The sequence below is a fragment of the Eretmochelys imbricata genome, chromosome 2 (genome assembly GCF_965152235.1).
Source record: "Eretmochelys imbricata isolate rEreImb1 chromosome 2, rEreImb1.hap1, whole genome shotgun sequence".
NCBI classification, from domain to species: Eukaryota; Metazoa; Chordata; order Testudines; family Cheloniidae; genus Eretmochelys; species Eretmochelys imbricata.
This window is the reverse complement of record NC_135573.1, coordinates 162,051,639-162,070,669: the sequence shown is the minus strand read 5'-3', so window position 1 is coordinate 162,070,669 and position 19,031 is coordinate 162,051,639. Positions and strand designations below refer to the sequence as shown.

Sequence of the window (19,031 nt, the reverse complement as noted above, 5' to 3'; positions counted from 1 at the left end):
TGGCCTGTCTCCCAAGATCTGTGAGAGTCTCAATACTACAACAAAAAAACTTCAAAAACAGACTCCAACGAGAAACTGCTGAATTGGAATTAATTTGCAAAGTAGACATCATTAAATTAGGCTTGAATAAAGACTGAGAGTGGATGGGTCATTACACAAAGTAAAACTATTTCCCCATGTTTATTTTTCCCCCTACTGTTACTCAGACCTTCTTGTCAACTGTTGGAAATGGGCCATCCTGATTATCATGACAAGAGGTTTTTTTCTTCTGCTGATAATAGCTCACCTTAACTGATAACTCTCATTATAGTTGGTATGGCAACACCCATTTTTTTCATGTTCTCTGTATGTATAAATATCTCTTCCTACTGTATTTTCTACTGCATGCATCTGATGAAGTGGGTTTTAGCCCACGAAAGCTTATGCTCAAATAAATTTGTTAGTCTCTAATGTGCCATAAGTACTCCTCATTCTTTAAGGAAAGGTTACCATTAATATTATTTTATAGTTAGGCTAATTGATGTTAGGCTTTTTGCCAATTTTTAGCTCCTTTGGACAGTTTGGTTTTGCATAGGATTTCATTGAACCTCTCCTGCATTGTTTTATATCATTTTTATATCATTACTGAAGCCAAATATACTGGCTTCAAGCTTTCTGTGAGCTCCTTAGAATCTGATACCTTAGTGTTGGACTTCTAGCCATTTGTGTTCTGAAACTGGTGAACCTAATGCAATGAAATGTTATACAGATTGCCAAATTATTTGTCTTTGTGAACAATAATCCTTATTCTTTCCTTTAATTTGAACGTCTGTGCCACCTGTCACCAAAGAGTTCTCAAGCGTGTGTTCATGCATGCTGGACTAGAAACAAATGGAGATGAAAGCATAGGATTATCATCAGACTTTTAGATTTTAAGATCTTTGTGGCAAAGGACCGTGTCTTTGTATCTGTGTGTGTACAGAGTCAATCCAACTGGGACCTATGGATACTACTGAAACATAAAATATTGAACAGTACATTATATTGCTGTAGTGTCCAAAGGACCCAATCAGGATTACATTTTCCACTTCCAGAGCCTCTTCCCAACGAAGGTGATCTGGACAAATATGACCACTCTCTTTTTCCCCCCCTTTCAGCAAATGATATACAATTCTATAGAGCTTTCTTATAATTCATATAATAGAAAATAGTAATATGAATACAGCTTTGTTCTGTGTCGAGTCAGCAAATGTTTGAAGCTCTGATTCCTAAATATAGATCATTTATTATTTGTACTGCATTTAGTACCTCATGGGACTCTGATTGAATTGCTAATGATCACTTTTGCTTGGATGACGTTAAGAACTATGTTTGTTTTCTGACCCTTTTGGGTTACATGAACCTCACATTGCCTGATGCATCATTTTGGATGGTCTGTGACTGTGTGTCAATTAATATAAACAAAACAAAGGATTTGTTGATTGGGGCTGAGGGCCAGTATTTCATCTCCGTGTCTCATTATATTGAGGTTAACTCCTCGCACCTATGTGTTTAACTTCTAATTAGGAACTTGGGATTTCTCTTTGACGCCAGTTTACTTGCCATCCATATTGGTGTATTAACAAGGTCATAAAAACAACGAGGAGTCAGGTGGCACCTTAAAGACTAACAGATTTATTTGGGCATAAGCTTTTGTGGGTAAAAAACCCACTTCTTCAGATGCATGGAGTGAAAATTACAGGTGCAGGCATAAATATACAGACACATGAAGAGAAGGGAGTTACCTTACAAGTGGAGAACCAGTGTTGACAGAGCCAATTCAATCAGGGTGGATGTGGTCCACCCCCAGTAATTGATGAGGAAGTGTCAATACCAAGAGAGAGAAAATTGCTTTTGTAGTGAGCCAGCCAGTGTTTTAATGTAGGAGCTGTAAAGTGCTTAGAACGCAGCAGGGAGCCAGGAATGTTCGGTTCTACTTCTTGCTCTGCTCTAATTCCCAGTGGCATGTTGGGCAAGTCATTCAATTTCCCTGTACCTCAGTCTAACCATTTTTGACATTTGGCCAATCTCGCTTGGCATTTCTAGTGCTTTAATTGAAAGGAGTTGAGCCAGCTGCAGCTCTCTTGCTAGTGTAAATGACAAGTAACTTTCTGGATGTCAGTAGAGTTATGAGGCAAGTGAGAAGACAATCAGTCACAAGATGCTTTAATACCATATTAAATGATCTCAGAATAATCACATGGTATTAGTCACATGTAGACATTTCTACAATTGTATTATTTAAGACTGGCATCCTCCTTGTTTAGTTTTTGTATAGTCACAGGACAACGAAAAAGCCCCCAAAACAAAATGTACAGTGAACTAAATCAATCTCTTGAGCTGTGTTGTGATTCCTGAGCTGTCTGGGAATCAAACACTGATTCCAGTAGGTGATAAACTCTACTTGGAAAGATTTCAGAATAGCAGCCGTGTTAGTCTGTTTTCGCAAAAAGAAAAGGAGTACTTATGGCACCTTAGAGACTAACAAATTTATTTATTTGAGCATAAGCTTTCTGATTAATGCAATCCAATGAAGTGAGCTGTAGCTCACGAAAGCTTATGCTCAGATAAATTTGTTAGTCTCTAAGGTGCCACAAGTACTCCTTTTCTTTTTGCGAATACAGACTAACACAGCTGCTACTCTGAAACCTGTCATTATGCAAGGCACTGAATTTAGCTATATGGAGTGGAAGGATTGCATCTGATGAAGTGAGCTATAGCTCACGAAAGCTTATGCTCAAATAAATTTGTTAGTCTCTGAGGTGCCACAAGTACTACTTTTCTTCTTCCTACTTGGAAAATATCTGGTTGTCTAACTCATTTCATGACCTCACTTGCTTAAGGGTCAACAAAATGTCAATTAAACACTATGGATGAGATTTTGAAAATCCCACCATGAAAGCAACGGTGGCTGGAAAATAATCTAATGTCAACTACTTTTGCATTACAGGAATACAAGCGTAAGTTAGCCAGAGTATCCCAGGTGCGAAAAGAACTCAGGTCACGCATCCAGAACCTTCCTGATCTGTCTCGACTTCCCAATGTCACAGGCAGTCATGTGCACCTACCATTTGCTGGAGACATCTACAGTGATGATTGATAAGAACCTCTATTTCTATAGCCTCTGCTCTTCTGTGGAGTGAGGGGTAGGTCAGACTGATTGATAGTCCTGTAGTATTATTTTTGTACATTGTTGGAGAGTGGTGGGGAAAAAAAAAAAAAAGCTCCAAATAATTTATAAGAATTGTTTAAAATATTGGTTTGTTTACTGTTTTATTGGCAAGTGAACATATAGGTACATTTATAAAAGGTGGCATCTGTATATTATTACGTTAAAAAATGGGTAATTATCTTAAAATATTCATATCTTTTGTACAGATTTTGATCAGGTGCCCTGTAAGAAACTGATAAGTTTCCACTTTATTTTTCTTATGCACCCTCTACTCAGTGTAGTTCACTATATAATCAAAGTATACATTTAAGTTGCCACATTTCAATGGCTAGTGAGGCAATGGAACATTATGGAAATCATAATCTTATGTTTATAAGAAGACGACTGCAATTTATTTTTATGTGGAGTGTGATGTTACTGGTTATTTATTAAGTTAATTTACGCACCCCCAAATAAAACTATTGGTTTATTTTAAAGTAAATGTTATTAACCAACTTTGAAAGTGGAAAATATAAATCATGTTAAATTGAACACCTTAAATGACTCAAAATTGTGCTTAATTTTAATATTTAAAAGTAAACATTAAAAATACAGCATAAAAACTAAATATTTTAATTAGTACAATAGAAATACTTTTTTTCCTGACAACTCGGTTTCTAAATTGAAGGACCACTTCTTTGTACAATAACCCCTTTCTGCCACATCCGTCTCCATTAACTAACCTGATCCCTGAAACGTGAAGTCATTCCACAGCTTCAACTGTAGTATGCGGTGGTTACTCAGGACCATACCTATTTTATATAATCCTGGAGTGAAATCCTGGCCCTACTGAAGTCAGTGGAAGTTTTGCCATTTACTTCAGTAGGTCCAGGCCCTGGAATTCTTGTTAACAATCAGCAGGATATAACAGCCTTCTTTTTAAAAACATTCATATTTGGACACAAGTACATACAGTCCTCTTTTGCAAAAAGTACCACAAATGGGCTGTAGTTAGATGGAAAAATCTATGGAGTGAAATTACAGGGTTTCTGCACAGCATCATTACTTTGGAATAGGGTTTAGCAGCCCACAGAGGGGTCTCAGAGAGTTTGGACCTTCACCCATTTCTCTGTGCATCTGAAGGTAACAGAGGAATGGGGTATTTACAAAGAGGGCCAGACTCTCAATGACATTTCCTGGGACTCTTCCTGTCCTCTCTAACAATATACCATCTAGACTGCTTCTGCCATGGCCTTTCAACCCATACCTGGCTCCAAAACACTTCAAGTCCCTCTTAGGTTTGCATGCATGAAGTAGGAACCTCTGGGAATTAAATCTGACTGGATCGACATTCATTTTTGCACACTTTACCCTGTAATTTGCAAGGGAACGATGCTATGTAGAGTTGTTTTCACTGGGAGTTTCCCACCCAAAAACCTGATTAAGGGGTTGTGAGATTCTCGATGCTCTGAGCTCACCAGCCTTCAACAGATTTATAGCCATCTGAGTGGGCTTTCTACTCATTTTATCATTCCACAGTGAAAACCAGAGTGGGAAGGATATGGACCATAATTAGAACAAAGGAAACTAGCTATGTTTTCGTAAGCAGAGTCAGGTATTAAAAAATATCCATAATCCTCTTTTCAAAAGTACATTCAAGTTGAAGACTATTTGAAAATTAGATGTAGGTTAAGACTTTCATGGTTTAAATGTGTTCTAGTCAATTAAAAATGTAGCTGTATAAATGTGTATGTACACACATTATTACTGCAAAGAAGCACTCTCCTTTTGTAAAGCATAGTACAAAATTTCTTATAAATGAAAACCAAAAATCAGATCAGTTATCACGTGAATCATAAATGCACAGAACAAATCAGTAGTCTCAATTCGTTCCAAAGCCGGTGGACAGCTCCGCCATTGAAGTCACTACGTATAGAGCTCCACTGGTGTAGAGTTCATTGTAAGATTAGAGCCTGGATTTTTAAAATATTTTGTTGTAAAAAGTTTAAACATTCATTCCTTCTCCACCTGCCTTAGTCAGAAAAAGAGCAGAAATCAATGTGTAAAAGTCAAGGAGAATCGGCACTGAACACCTCAAGGACAGAGAAAAAATAGACACTGACTTCACTCTGTTATTCTCTTAAGTTTTAGTAATATTGTCGTGTATCTATAGATGTATATTTAGAAGTGGTTAAAGACAAGGTTTAGGAAAAATATATTTTAAAAAAATCAAACTTTTCCTTGAGGTGAACATTAACGTTGATATAATTTTAAAGTGAAAGTTTGAGAACTATACTTTTCTTCGGGTAAAATTTGCTGTAGCTCACTGCTAATGTTTTTGCCTCATGGAACTTTTACTTCTGTGGTGTGCTTTGTTTGTTTGGGGTTTTTTAATAGCCACTCAAAATTAGTTTGAAAACAGACAATTTCGGGGAGATAAAATGCTCCTTGTTTGTCACTAAAAGTATCTCATGGTAGTGGATGAATGGTGCTCCAACTGTCTATGTTTTCAATGGGAGTGACATCACAGTATCAATGAATTTGAAGTTTTAATACTGTAACACCATTCCCAGATTCACTGAAGGAGACATACAATATAGTAAGACACAACAGCAACACCATAGGGTTGGCAGGTATCCTTAAGTTCTCAAGTACCAAAATGTAGCATATATACCTGTGCACAGGATTGTTCCCAGGTAGATAAAATGAGGTGTAGTCACCTAATCTGGATAAAATTGTATTTTGGTAATGTGACCCAACTGCACTGAAATCCAAATGACCTGCCCAAAGAAAGGTGGATACTAGATTGAAGCATTTTCTAATCATAAAAAATTAGATCCTTCTAGTGAGAGAGACACATTTATTTACTCAGTTATATTATATAGTGATCAGGAGTTTTTAGTGAAAAAGCATGGACCTAATCCTGCAGCCTTTAATCATATGAATAATACCTATTGGCAGGTAATTCTGCTGGTGTCAGTGGGATTACTCTCATGAAGTAACGACTAAAGATAAAATGATATAGTTGTAAAACTTTATAAAAAATCTATCTAAAAATGCCTATTCTCCATGTTTTTGTGATCTTACAAACAAGTTTAAGATTCTTGGTTACAAAAGAATTGTAACTGTTGAAAAAAATAAATTGCCTCCTCTCTAGAAAGTTAATGTATAGGTGTCAGTAACATTAGCTTGTCTATTTTACATCCAGCTTCAACCTTTCATATATTAAACCAGTCAACCTTTCATGATTTCCCCCTCCCACCCAACACAATGAAAGCTACATGCTTTAAAATCTAGAAGTCAGTGGCAAAACATCCATGAATTTCAGTGTCTGCAAATGTGTCCTCTAGTGATCACCAAAATTCATCCTTGCGTAGAGGGCCATCAAAAAGCCTGTGCACCATGTGGAGGATTTAAATGGATATAGCTCATACATAGGCCTTTTACTGGCCCTCTGGCTGGGCGGAAATTCAACTTGTAGTACATATGGTAATAGAAAGTTATAGAGTTATCGCTGAAAGATGAGTTAATCAGCTGCAATGGCACTATTTTTGATGGGCTGGTTTTCTATTAATAAAAACACTTGGGATTAATTCTTGCTTGCTTTTCTCATGCTTGATATTCCCACTGACTATTTGTGGGAATAAAGCAGTTAGGATCTGGCTGTCAGCAACTTACTCTTAGAGAATCAACTTAAAAAATCTTAATAGGAATATTGATTATCTTTTTTTAAAATGACCATTCTGTCTTTGAACCTGTCTCAGTGTGTTAAATTATCTTAATAGGTCAGCTTCTCCATCTTACTATTTAGAAGTCTAATTCCGATTTAATCTTTACTACATTAAAAAGTATCCTAGTAAGCATGATCCTTTTTTGTGGGAATTTGCAAAAATGCAATAACAGCACTTTGTAACTTGTTTGCAACAAAAATTTACTCATTTGTTGAAAACTGACAAGAAAGAAAAGATGTTTGAAATGTAAAAATGTTTCATTATTGTGCACTGCTCACAGGTGTAATTCTTGTGTAATTTGTCCTCTAAATAACACCTCAATGTATAATGTTTTCATATTTAAAAGAATAAAACGTTGTAAAAACATGATCGTAAATCAACATTATTTAATGCTTATATGCCCAACCTATGTTCTCTGAAATGTCTATATATAACCTCCATATATTGTTCTGAGTAACCCAAAACTGCACCACCATTTTGACTGTGGCTAGTTTATAACAGTTACATTACTCTTTCTCAGTTGAGTGAAATGGCACTTTTAAATGAGGGTAGAATTTGTTCTAAAGGAAAGATATATTGTTTGGAGGTGAGCGTCTCTAAAAACTGTTTAAAACTAAAGAAGTTATCCATTGAAGCAACAGGAGAATCCATTATAAAAAGACAATGATTACACTTTAGTGTCTTCCATTTTGAAAGATTTACCAGTTTGAGAGATTCCCTGTACTTAAAATTGGGAATAATTGCTGAAACTGGGAATATCTCAAAATGGAAGAAAGTTTAAGCATGATTACTGTACCAAACTGATTACTGTTACCATTTTGTTTTCTTATATGCAGTGTTGTCATAGCCAGGACTAACTTCTATTGGTGAAAGATACAAGCTATCAATCTTAGGATGAGCTTTTCTCAGGTCTGGGAAATGTACAAGATGGAACACATCCTTTAGCACATGTAGTTCACCTTGAATTGTCCTTTGAAATATGTATTAAGTGGCCAGTTAACTCCTATGACAGGAGAGGTATTATGGGATGGGGAGAAAAAATAGCTGGGAGGGGGTTTGTAGGTTACAGATTATTGTAATAAACCATAAATCCAGTGTCCATATTCAGCCCATGATTTTTAGCATCTAGGAAAGTTATGAATGTAAACTCCCAGGCTTCTCTTTTGAAGGTGTTGTGCAGGCTTCCTTTAAGGATGAGCATTGAGAGGTCAGATATAATGATCGCTTTGTGAAAAGTGTTCACACACAGGGTGTTTTTATCGTTTTTCTGTGAGAGTTCATTTGGAGCATACTGATTGTCTCATTTCACCCACTAAGTTGTTATTGGGGCATTTAGTGCACAGGAAAAGGTACACCATATATTGTGATAAGCACATATAGACATGGATCTTGAAAGGTGTGTTATGGGGATTATTGATCATTGTAGCTGTTGATGTGTACAGTTTTTGCATCTGTTCTGGAAGGATCTGGTGGTTTTCAGTTGGTGTATCCTCGTCTGTGTGGAGCTACTTCTGATTATGAGCTTGGGAGGGTTGTTTGAAGGCCAACAGAGGGGGTTCAGGAAAGATTTCTTTAGGATGAGGACCCCATCAAGTATGGGTTGTAATTGTAACAGGGAGGTTTATTTGTTAAAGCAGGTTTTCTTGAGGTATTTGAGTGGCCCATTCCATGAAGTATATCTACTTCTCTAGTGGAGTGTCCTTGTTTGGTGTAGGCAGTTTTAAGTGTGTTAAGGTGTATATCCCAGACTTTGTCCTCAGACCATATTCTGTGGTATGAGAGCGTCTGGCTGTAGATAAATTTCTTGGGGGGTTTGGGGTGGTTACTGGATCTGTGAAGGTAGGTATGATGAACTATGGGTTTCTTGTCTGTAGGGTTCCATGGTTGAAGCTGATTGTTGCGTTCAGGAAGTTGATGATAATGTAGGACTGTTCTAGAGAGAGTTTAAAGAAGGGGAGTGGTTGTTGAAATTGTGGTGGAAATCTACGATGAACTTTAGGTCATCTGTCCAAAGAAAATATCTCGGGTATTTCATTGGTTTTGTGGTGTACTTGTCCAGAAATGCTTCCTCAATGTGGCCCATGAAGAAGTTGGCATATTTGGGAGTCATCCTAGTACTCATGGCCATTCCCATGGTTTGGACAAAGTCTTCGTGTTGAATGTTAAATTGTTATGGGTGAGAAATGGGATATAAAGGGATTTCACATTAGATCCAAAGATGACAGATTGTGACTTTTTCATTGATACCTTACCTAACATACTTTGTATAAAATTTGTTGCAATTGTCTAACAGTGGCAATATTAATTATATAAATAGTCACGTTTCAATCCTACACACAGCATGCAAAAGTACCACACACCTTATGAAAAAAAAATTAAAATTATTTACAGTTAAGATTTTACAACACAAACCCTTTTAAAATACTGCTTTACAATATACATTTTTCTCCCCAACAAAACTAAAGAATTAGTAAAGGCATCAGAGGACAAGCCATAAAGTGACCCATGTAAATAAATACAGAGCCCTACAGAGAGGAAAAACAGCACAATGCATTGTAAAAGCATAGTTACCAGAAAAATTGTTAAAAATTGACCCTACATATGTTTTAGTTAAGCCTAAAGTGAAGGAAGGGCTTTCCAAATCACTTCTACTATGTATTTCAGTCACATTACCCATTTCCAGAAGATTCATATGAATATTACATACTTATCAGCCCTTATGAGATTAAAACTAAGATTTGCAAGAAGCTCTGCCTTCCCTGAAATGTTTTTTTTTTTAAATATACCAACCTGTATTTGTTGGAAACTGGTTTTCAATTGGATAAGAATAAGCCAGATGCACTTCAAGGGGCAAGTGGGATCATTTTATTTGTCGCTTTACTGGTGCCAAAACAAGAATGAGGACTGGAACAGAAAGGAATAAACTTTATATAACTTACAGAAAGAGAAATTTTTGGTTGTAAAGCTATTTGTATGTAAAAACAAATAATTTTCTTTCCACATGGAAAACTGGAGCCATCAACTTCAGAAATTTCAGAATAAGACCTACTTCTGAATAGCGTTAAGCAGGAATGTTTCAGAATTACTTTGTCAGTTCATTAAGATGACCGCACAGATTTCCTTTGGAAATCAGTTTTAGTCACAGATCTGCAGTCACAAAGAAAGTCCTGAGTAAAACTCACAAACAAACCCATAGCATTTACAGCACAGATCTGGAAAGAATTAGAGATCAGGAGTTCCTCTGCAAGTTCTACTGTGGTACAGGATCCTATTTTAAAAACCGTTACACTGATTGCTACAGTGCAAGCCAATCTGGTCCAAGAACAGCTTTTGGCTTTTAATTCCTGAGCCACTAAAGATTGTGATACAAGTTCAGGCTTCCAAGACAGGCTTCCAAGACATGGCTTATTACCTTATTATTCCAGCAATATCCTCTGGTAGGCAATCCATCTAAAAGTACAGAGACTGTTTCCAAACAATGTATTTAAATCTCCCCTACATGCTGAAGGCCTTAACACAGCCAGAAATTAACCCGTATTAACAAAAATTGTTTCTAAGTTTATAAAACAATTAATAAAGCAGCCACTAATTTAGTTCATTTACTGGCCCAATTTTAGCCACTACTATTGTAACCATTATCATGACTATTGTAATTATTCAGTATTTCAAAGTGAAGACAAGAAGTTTTTCAGGTCCATCTTCTTCTGGCTCTTTTGTTTTTCTTCAAGATTAAGCAACCGTTTTAGCTGAGTAAAGTGAAATTTAGTGTTTTTGGGAGTCTTGGACAAAGAACTGGATGGTGACTGTCCAGCCATGCATGTTCTGAAAAGCAAAACAAAACAAAAATCCAATAAATCTCTTATTAAAAAGAGGCTGGAGGAATAATGTAATTTTATGGTCTGCATTTGAAAATGGTTGTGTACATAAAATTCAGGTGCACAATTACTTAACTACAAACATAACTTATACATTGCGTGTAAAAGTGGGCTGTGAGAAACACAACTACCCAAATATGTATGCAAGTACTGAGTTTGTGCACACAATTACTTACACACATGCTTAGAAAATAAAAACCCTACATGGTATCTCACACTAAAGGCTGAAGTTTATTTTTTTAAAAACACCTAGAAGTGATATTTTTTACCCCTAGTCACTCTTTTTATTAGACTCTTTGGACTCCTGCAATTAAAAAACAAACCCAAACAACAACTGATCTTCCATTTCAGATCCTTGATAAAAGATAAAATATTAATTATCAGAGCGATTACTAAACAACTTGTCTGAACTCCCTTTCCTGACTTCTAGTACTGTGCCCTTATTCACTGAAGTATGTTGCCTCTTTAGGTAAAATGGAAATAGGCACCTGGAAGTTGATGCTGGACTCTTGCTTTTAGATCCAGATTTACTGTGGTTTAAGGGTGTCGTTTTGTTTGCAGATATCTGAGTCTTTGGGTCTGGTCTACTCTTCGGAGTACCAGAACGGCTTGTTGCTGTTGCCAAAAAATCTCTGCTTTTACCACAATATCTTGTTGTTTTGTTGCATGTGTTGCAAGTAACCAGCTATGAAGAGAGGAAAGGAAATGTTAGCTCTTCTGTCAGTCTTTCTGCATTTTAAATGTATAAGGCATTGGTGACTAACACTTTTAGACTTATCTAAACTGCTCTTCAAAATTACAGAGAGTGAATCAAGCTGCTTAAATACTTTACTTGTGTGAAGCAGAGAGACATAAAAAGCAACATCAAATCCACATCTAGCTTTCTCTTTTAAACCATGTAAATCATCAAATTCCCAAGGGTGTGACTAGAAATGACTCCAATCCCCTGGAAACTAATTTCAGGGGACTTTTAATTCTGAATTGCAAACACATGGAGTGAAACACAAAAAACAACCTTGTCACCACAAAAAGACTAGACAACATTAAAAGTAGCTCTGACTGTATAATACTTTGAATGTACCCCAGTGGAATTCATGTTTCACCACAAACATACAAGAATCCAGAAAACGATCAAAATGTATTTTAAAATTTATCTTTTAATTTACACCTCTACGTAAATATACAACACTTTTTTGCAAAAACAACAAGGAGTCCTTGTGGCACCGATGAAGTAGGTTTTAGCGCACAAAAGCTTATGCCCAAATACATTTGTTAGTCTCTAAGGTGCAGCGGGGACTCCTCGTTGTTTTTGCTGATACAGACTAACATGGGTACCCCTCCAGAACACTTTTTTTGGTGAGTCTTCAGAGAAAAATATTAAAAATCCCAAATCTGCAAAAATAAAAAGATGCACTACAGATAAAAAGAAACAAGGTAGCCCATTGGTATGGAGAGAAGGAGAACCACACAGGGAGAGTGGGACTAGAGGGTATCTACTAAAGTTCAGTGGGGTCAAAAGGGGAAGCAGCTGAGTGGGCAAAACCATGTGTTAATAGAGAGACTGTCTGAGACACTGCTCCCATCACATAACATCTCTTACAAGTACACCAACTGCTGTCACAGAAAATAACAGGAAAGCTTTTAATTTATTTTAGCTCTTTTTAATGGATTCAGCTAGAAACAAGGAGAATTAAAACAATGTGACCTGCCAACTCTCCACAGAAGACCACCAGTGGTCCACAACCCAAAGTTTGGGAACCAATGGCTTTGGCAAAAGTCTCTTTAACAGCTGATCTTCCATTAACTGATGAACCATATCTGCAAAAACAACTAATTTACAGATGATGCCTCTAGGAGTTTTAGAACTCTGCAAAATAGAATAAGGTAATTTTATGCAATTGCAAAGTTAGCAGAATGCTTAAACCAAGATATAACATATCGCTAATGGTTAAGAAAGGTCTTGTAAACCTAGCCTGTCAGCTTGTTGGTTTAAGTCTCAGTCAATTTTGCTCCTAATGTGTCATTTTCTACAGAAGGAGCTTATATGGCTCTAAAATGGTAATTTTGGGAGCTGTCAGTTCCTGGTAGTATTTTAAGTATATAATACCAGAAACATTCCAAGCACAATCCAAGTAGGAAAGTGCACACCAAATCACAGTAAGTATGTAAGTCAATCTTGATCTTAACTCAGACAGATCTTAATGGGATGGTCCGTCTGTCTGAAACAGAGCAGACGGTATTACTATGTTTAAATCCCAATTCAAGGACATTGCATGGAGATTAGAATGGACCACAAACTATAAACTCACATTTATATGGATGCCTGCTATATTCTGAGAATCTGTCCAGCTAACAAACAAATGTATATTTTTGTTTAAAAACCTGTTACAGCTCTGCAGGTAACAGTGTACATCAATATTTGGTTCCTTTGGGGATTTTTTTTTTTTTTTTTAGACATAAGCGGTACATTCACACCTGGCCAACTACTCCTTAGTACAGAGGTGGGCAAACTACGGCCTGCAGGACCGTCCTGCCGGGGGACGGTAGTGGCGGCGCGCGTGGCAGCGAAGGGGGTTGGGTAGGGAGTCCCGGGGGGCAGTCAGGAGCAGGGGGCAGTGGTTCTGGGGTGGTGGGGTCAGGGAACAGGGAGGGGTTGGATAGGGGGTGGAGTCCCGGGGGGGGCCTGTCAGGGGTGGGGATGTGGACAGGGGTCAGGGTGGACAGGGAGCAGGGGGGCTGGTTGGGGGTGGAGTCCCGGGGGGCGGTTAGGGGACAAGATGTGGGGGGGGGTTGGAGGTTCTGAGGGGGGCAGTCAGTGGGCGGGAAGTGGGTGGGGCTGGATGGGGTGGGGGCCAGGAGGTTTGGGGGGCACAGCCTTTCCTACCCGGACCTCCATACCATTTCACACCCTGAAGTGGCTTTCGGGCCAAAAAGTTTGTCCACCCCTGCCTTAGTATCATTACTTAAGTTTGTTTGGGCAAGACCACAAAGTGTTGGATCCACCCACGTTATTGGAATAGGAAGAGACACACTGAATATCTGCTGTCTAAAATGACAGCTTTTCAAATCCATCCTAAATATCTGTGATATCACACCAATGAATAATAAAAGCAAAACTTCCAGGTTCACAGTGGTTTGTGAGCCCTTCAAATGGAAACTAAAATTTTGAGGGGAGGGAATTTGCTTCATTTTGTTAGTTTTGTACTGTGTCTATCTGAAGTGCCTATAGCCATGACATAGAAGTGATCCTAGTTAATGATTATGATACTTCCTCAACCCAATCTTGTGTTGTTGGTGCTTCAGATTTCTATTGTTGCAAATTCTGGCACAGGAAATTATAATCAGTAGTTTCCTCATTTCTTAGAAAGCCACTCAATCTGCCAGCAGGACACGCTCTGAAGAGTCAATGTTGGGCCTAGAATCATAGAATATCAGGGTTGGAAGGGACCCCAGGAGGTCATCTAGTCCAACCCCCTGCTCAAAGCAGGGCCAATCCGCAATTTTTGCCCCAGATCCCTAAATGGCCCCCTCAAGGATTGAACTCACAACCCTGGGTTTAGCAGGCCAATGTTCAAACCACTGAGCTATCCCTCCGCCCCCAGTGGGGTGTTGTCTTCATTTATTAAGACATCTGTCTATATAATTGTTTTAATAGATTTGTATGTCTCTATAGCACTACATTAAAGTTATATATAGTTATTTTCTACATGACAGCTTCAGAACCTGAAAACTTCATTTTGATCATTCTGGAATACAATGAAGCTCATGCAGTAAAGTGAAATGTGTTAGCACTGTTTACTATATTTTGTGTTAACAAGTGTCTTCCCTTGCCCCTTAATGACTATTTTCATTATTTTAATGAAGTTACTTTGGATTTACACATTGGTGTAAATGAGAGCAAAAATTGAGCCCAGAAAGCATTCTGAGACCTCCCATAATGCACACTGGTTTGCGGCACTGGGTAAAGTGCTTTTTATTGGTGATAAAACACTGTGCTCTGGGGCAGAAATGTATATTTTAACCCTGTAGATAGGGGAAGTCAGTAATTCATTTTTCATTCTTGCTGGATCATTTCCACTTTCTAATCAGCAAATAAGAAGTCACTGGCTATTAAGTATTGAATATTAAACACTGGTCAGGAAAGTCTCACACAAAATTGCCACCCAACCCAATTTTCCCTAAGATTGTTTGAGCTTCCTCTGGGAGACATCAGAGCCTGCTCAGGCAGTTCACACTCAATTTGAAAAATGCTGATAAAGAAACAAACCAAACCAACAAAAATTGTTTCATTGTCGGACATGTGAGATTACATGTCACTATGGATATCCTCGCCCTCAAAATATAAGCAACTGGGTCAGTGTTAATGTGTGACTAAGCACTCTGTGTGTGCATGAACTTCTGATCTCTTCCAGAAATAATTTACTCTCATTTAGGTACACAGCTTCACAACAGACTTCTAAATGGGAGACTGGTGACAAGTGTTTCTTCCAGGCATAGCTGTCCTTGAAATCTTCAGGCCTCCATGAGTATGTCTATGTAGCATTTTGCAGCCCACAGGAGCAAGCATCCCAGTCCGGGTTAACAGCAGAGTTTTCACTAGTACTCTAAAAATAGCTGTCTAGACAGAGCTTTGAAGTGTGGCTCAGAGTATGAAACACCCCGCACTCCCTAGGTTTCGGTGCCTAAGCCACAACTTCAAAGCCCTGTCTATACAGCTATTTTCAGAGCACTAGCATGAGCCCCGCTACCTAAGTCTATCAACCTGGGCTGACAGGCTCACTCCCACAGGCTCCAAAACACTGTGAAGACAAACCTCAAATGGCTAAAGAAAAGAAGTAAGCCAATAAGAGTTAATGTTCCGACAGCAACCTTAACTAGGATTATGTTACGTGTTGTATGCTTTATCATAGACACTTTATGACAAACAGTAACATTCAGCTTATACACTTTAAAAAAAAAATGTCCCTCACAGCCAAACTAGTGTAACTGCCGGAATCTTAACTTTTAACAGGACTTTCAGCTTTGATTTCCTCATTTTTAAAAAAAGGGGGGAAAACCTACCTCTACTTAATGATGTTAGGATTTACCTGACCCCAATTAGGCTCTGCAGATCATAACACTCTTGAGCGAAGAGGGTGGGAAAAGAAAAGTATCAATCTTTGCTGCTGTTACTTTGGCTGGAGACACTTCTGCAAAACTGCACAAATAGACTAGCAGTACAGTTTACACCGAGAATGTTCACAACAAAAAGTTATCTTCACAATAAAAAGATAAATGGCTTGTTTTTTAGATTAAATCTTAGAATGTGCAGATTGTGGCTTCTGTACATTTTTGCAGCCATGTGTTTGGAGGTTTGGGGATTTTTCCACCTGCCATTTTCTCATCTCGTTATTAAAGTCAGGTTTTTTGTTTTAAAATTCCTTGTGTGTGTATTTGAATAGAAGTTACCGTAACAGGAAAGTTACGTAGAGAAAGTTATGTTCGGATGAAATAATCGTATGGATTGCAAACTCAATTTCTAAAGAGAAAAGCTTCCTATCTTCTTTTATTCCCTCTCTCTTTGAGGGAAATTAAGGCTCCAGGGAATGAACAAACTCAGTTATCGTATTAATTGGAATCGCAATCTTACCCGAACACTTCTTGAGTCCTTATACTTTTTCAAAAGCTTTGTCTGTTTCAAATTGAGTTTTTGGTTCTTTGCCTCCCGATTAAGAAGTTTCTGTATCCGTGGAATCAGTTTCATCTTGGGTTTGAGACGTACTCTGTGGTTATCAGGAACCAGAAACTGGAAACAGTAAGGGCATATCCTTTCTCTGTCGGTTTTGTTATCTACAGATGAATAAAGTAAAACCCTAAATGAACTTCTCTCTGTAAGTATTTTTAGAGGTGAACATATAAAAGGCATATATTACAGCTATTAAGCCACTAATTTATAGCATACTGTAAATTGTGCATTGATAAGGGCAGGGCAACCTTTTCTCTAGCATTTTAAAAATCTTATTTGGGTACAAGTACTTTCTTCAAATTGTTCTGTTAGAGGTGTTTCTATGTCAGCACTAGATACAGGATTAGTTTGAGTCTGCATTTCATACTCAACAAAAACTCAAGAGGAAGCCGAATGCCAAAATGTTAAAAAAAAATCATGTTGTATTGTGAGTAGAGTTACATATAGTAATTACAACAGGTAATTGTACCAGCAAAATACGTCCACCTTTCTTCAAAAATCTTACATTATGAGAAACATATTCCTGCAAGGAACTCTATGAGGCACACTCCTGTATCAACATAAAACCCTGCTGAAGTCAAAGGTGGTCTGCCCTTGCTAAGCTTCTTCCAAGACTGAGATTTAATTAAAAATACAATAGTGTTAGAATCAAAACAGGCTAATGAAAGGCCAAATTCAGGCTTGACGTGAATGGATGCAACATGGAGAGATGGTCCCACATCTGCCTCACTACATCCCGTTCCAGGTAACATTAAATCAGACATAAGTAGTAGCCACAGAAAATTCTACCAAAAGAAAAACATTTCCTAATTCCCTCTGGTGAAGAATTTCCCTCTGTTATCCCACGTTTTCGAAAGTGGAGAAGAACTGAACATGTTTTAAAAGTCACATCACGTGTTCTGGGCAGTTCAAAAGCTGTGAATTGAGCTTGCCTGTCTGTCTCCAATTTAAAGAACCAAAACCACTGAATTATTTAAACTTGCCTTTTTCAGAATGAAGCGTCCACCTGGGGGAGGAAAAAGGACGGGGTTACTGACCAAGTTACAAGTCACTGCGCTCGGGCAGCAGGAGGCACTGGTTCCAGACCCAGCCACAGCCCCTGTCTGGGATCCTGCCCTGTGTACGGGCTGTCCTCTATAAGGAAGTGTTGTGGAGAGAAGGGGGGAAGTCGGGGGGGGGGGGGGCAGCAGCACAGACAGACACACAGCGGGCTGTGGGGGTGGACAGAGATCAGCCTGGCCCAGGGCACCGCACAGCACCTCGGCCCAAATGCGCGGGGCTCTCCCAGCCACGCACGGCCCGGGCCCCTAGGCAGGGGAGGCGTCAAGAAACCGGGGCCACGTGGTGGATGAACGAGGGGGCGGGGCCATGACTCTACAGAAGATTTAACAGAACGTTCTCAGAGCACCCCCCCAGAAGGAGATGTGGCTGTTATTACGTCACAAATCAGAATACTGGAGATCTTGTTCTCCCTCTCTCCCTCCCTCCCTGGAAAGGGGGACCGCGCGCCAGGCTCTTACATCAGGAATCGGGCCTGAGCCGGGCACGTGCCCATCAGCGCCCGAGCCGCCCCTTCCAGGAACCGCCGGCGCCTAGACATCCCCGCGACAGCGAGAGGCGCGCGCACACCCCGCGGCGACCGGCCCGCCGCCTTTCCTTCCGGTGGGAAAGCGCGGGGCAAGGTCCTGGCGGAAACGGCAGCCGCGGCACCAACGTTCCGGCCTCCCCGCGGGCCGGCGGGAGGGAGAGAGAGCCGGTCGGGCCGGGTCGCTGCCGGGCTTGGCCCCTCCCCCGCCTTGCCGCGGGGCGCCGTCACAAACCGCTTCCTGGGGCAGGCCCGGGCGGGGCAGGGGCTTCGTGGGCCCGTAAAGCCGGGCGGGGGCGGGGCCGAGCTGCCCCGGCGCGTCTCGCGGGAAGAAGGCCCCGAATGGACTCGCCTGAGCACAGACCCCGGGGGCCAGGACCCCCCCCCCCGCCCCGCGCGGCCGGTTCCTGGGGCCCCGCATCGGCCCCCGCGCGCCAGGTGCCCCTTGAGCCGCCCCCCCGGGGCCCGCTTTGCACCGCGCAGCTCTGGCCTTGGTAGCAGGGTTGCGGCTGCCCCCAGCGAGCCGCGAACCGGCCCCGTGCGCTGCCCGGCGGCTGGCCACTGGGGCACTGAGCCTGGGTTTAACTAGCTCGTGCCCACAAGTCAAGCGGATGAGAAGCGGCGCACCCCTTAGGGGCGCTGGGGGCGCTCACCACCTCCCAGGAAAGGCCGGTCAGATGCGGGTGCCGGTGCAGGATTAATTGCCGTGAACACCAGCTGCAGTGAGGCTGAGGAAAGAGCCACCTGGCCCCAAAACGGTGCTAGTTAACTTAGCCATATTGCAATGAGAGGCCGAAACGTGGTGCTTTCGGGGAGCCTTACCGCAGTGCCTTGCTGCATCCCAGTGTCGACAGGGTCTACTTGTCCTTTCCAGAAAGGAGGCAGATTTTGGCAAGGAAATGTGAGAATGAAGCAAAAACACATTTTAAACATCATTTAGTGTTTT

General features: G+C 40.1%; 2 protein-coding genes across 4 annotated transcripts in view; one reads left to right on the top strand and one right to left on the bottom strand.

Annotated features, from left to right (window-relative positions):
* Positions 1–7,266, top strand: part of RPRD1A (regulation of nuclear pre-mRNA domain containing 1A) — a 67,441-nt gene extending 60,175 nt beyond the window's left edge. For all 3 annotated transcript variants that reach the window (XM_077810933.1, XM_077810930.1, XM_077810932.1), the window contains one exon: positions 2,969–7,266. In XM_077810933.1, the coding sequence (XP_077667059.1) occupies positions 2,969–3,118 (150 nt within the window). In that variant the 3' untranslated portion in view covers positions 3,119–7,266. The remainder of the gene's footprint in view (positions 1–2,968) is intronic.
* A 2,476-nt stretch (positions 7,267–9,742) lies between these two features.
* RMP24 (ribonuclease MRP subunit p24) lies at positions 9,743–18,190 on the bottom strand. The gene is made up of 5 exons (XM_077810935.1): positions 18,021–18,190; positions 17,484–17,506; positions 16,405–16,604; positions 11,264–11,460; positions 9,743–10,722 (listed from the first exon to the last, which is right to left on the bottom strand). Exons 1-5 carry the CDS (start codon positions 18,098–18,100, stop codon positions 10,566–10,568), a joined length of 657 nt encoding a protein of 218 aa, XP_077667061.1. The 5' UTR covers positions 18,101–18,190; the 3' UTR covers positions 9,743–10,565.
* Positions 18,191–19,031: the final 841 nt, after the last annotated feature.